Genomic DNA, 878 nt, shown 5'->3' with positions numbered 1-878 from the left:
TTTGAGAGAAAGATTACTATGTAGATGTGGGTTTAGAGACAAGAGTTTATCCCTTTGATTCCCTGTACATGGGGGTTGTCTGGTATGTAAACTGTTTCCATCTCTCCTTTCTCAGTGTTTCTGTTTCTCTCCCTGCAGTTTCACTGTTATCTCCAGAGAAGCTCGTTGCTGAGATTCTGGCCATCGTTTGCATTGTCCTAGTGGGCTCTGTGTTAAAAATGGTATCAATAGCTCTTGTTCCCTGTAAGTATATTTTTCAAAGATTATCATGAAACTTTTCACTTAATAATTGAAAGTGCCTCTGAACATTTCATAAGAGCAGAGAATAGGATATTTAGATACTAATTATTTACTAAGGATTACTTTAATTTTTCTAGTTACAATAATGGAGAAGCAGAACAATTCTTTCCAGAATGTAAAAACCCATGAAGGTACATTTTATCTTTTATCTCTACCTTAGTCTGTGTAAAAACATAATAGATTTTTTTGGGGGAAATAAATTAGAATGTTGTGCAACAGATGTTCATAAATAAAGATTGTAGGAGAGCATTTTCTTTTCTTCAACAATAAGTAGAAATACTCACTAAAATCACTATACCGTCTTTTTGCCATCTTAGTCAAATTACTACCGCTGTCATATGATAAGAGTCAAATAATTTTGCTATTCTAAAACCAGTGGTTTTGTTCAATGATTTCTCAGACATGTGTAGGGTGTATTTTTGTTTGATGTTTTGCTTTATGTAGGCACATAATTAGGAAATGAGAGACTGACCCATTTTGTGCGTGTACATAAGTGAGCATGAGTTTTTTACATGTATCAGCTTATCTGGATGCATAGATATGCGTAGAGATAATATAAATTTATACATTTAGAAATA

The 878-nt window shown here is 33.1% G+C and overlaps 1 protein-coding gene across 1 annotated transcript in view; it reads left to right on the top strand.

Annotated features, from left to right (window-relative positions):
* KLRC4 (killer cell lectin-like receptor subfamily C, member 4) overlaps positions 1-878 on the top strand; it is a 16480-nt gene that overhangs the window by 800 nt on the left and 14802 nt on the right. Inside the window, exons 2-3 of the mRNA XM_012661252.1 lie at positions 139-243; positions 378-431. Of these exons, the coding sequence (XP_012516706.1) occupies positions 139-243; positions 378-431 (159 nt within the window). The remainder of the gene's footprint in view (positions 1-138; positions 244-377; positions 432-878) is intronic.

The sequence above is a fragment of the Propithecus coquereli genome, unplaced genomic scaffold (assembly GCF_000956105.1).
Source record: "Propithecus coquereli isolate 6110/MARCELLA unplaced genomic scaffold, Pcoq_1.0 Scaffold700, whole genome shotgun sequence".
In the NCBI taxonomy this organism is placed as follows: Eukaryota; Metazoa; Chordata; class Mammalia; order Primates; family Indriidae; genus Propithecus; species Propithecus coquereli.
This window is presented reverse-complemented; position numbering and strand designations above follow the sequence as displayed.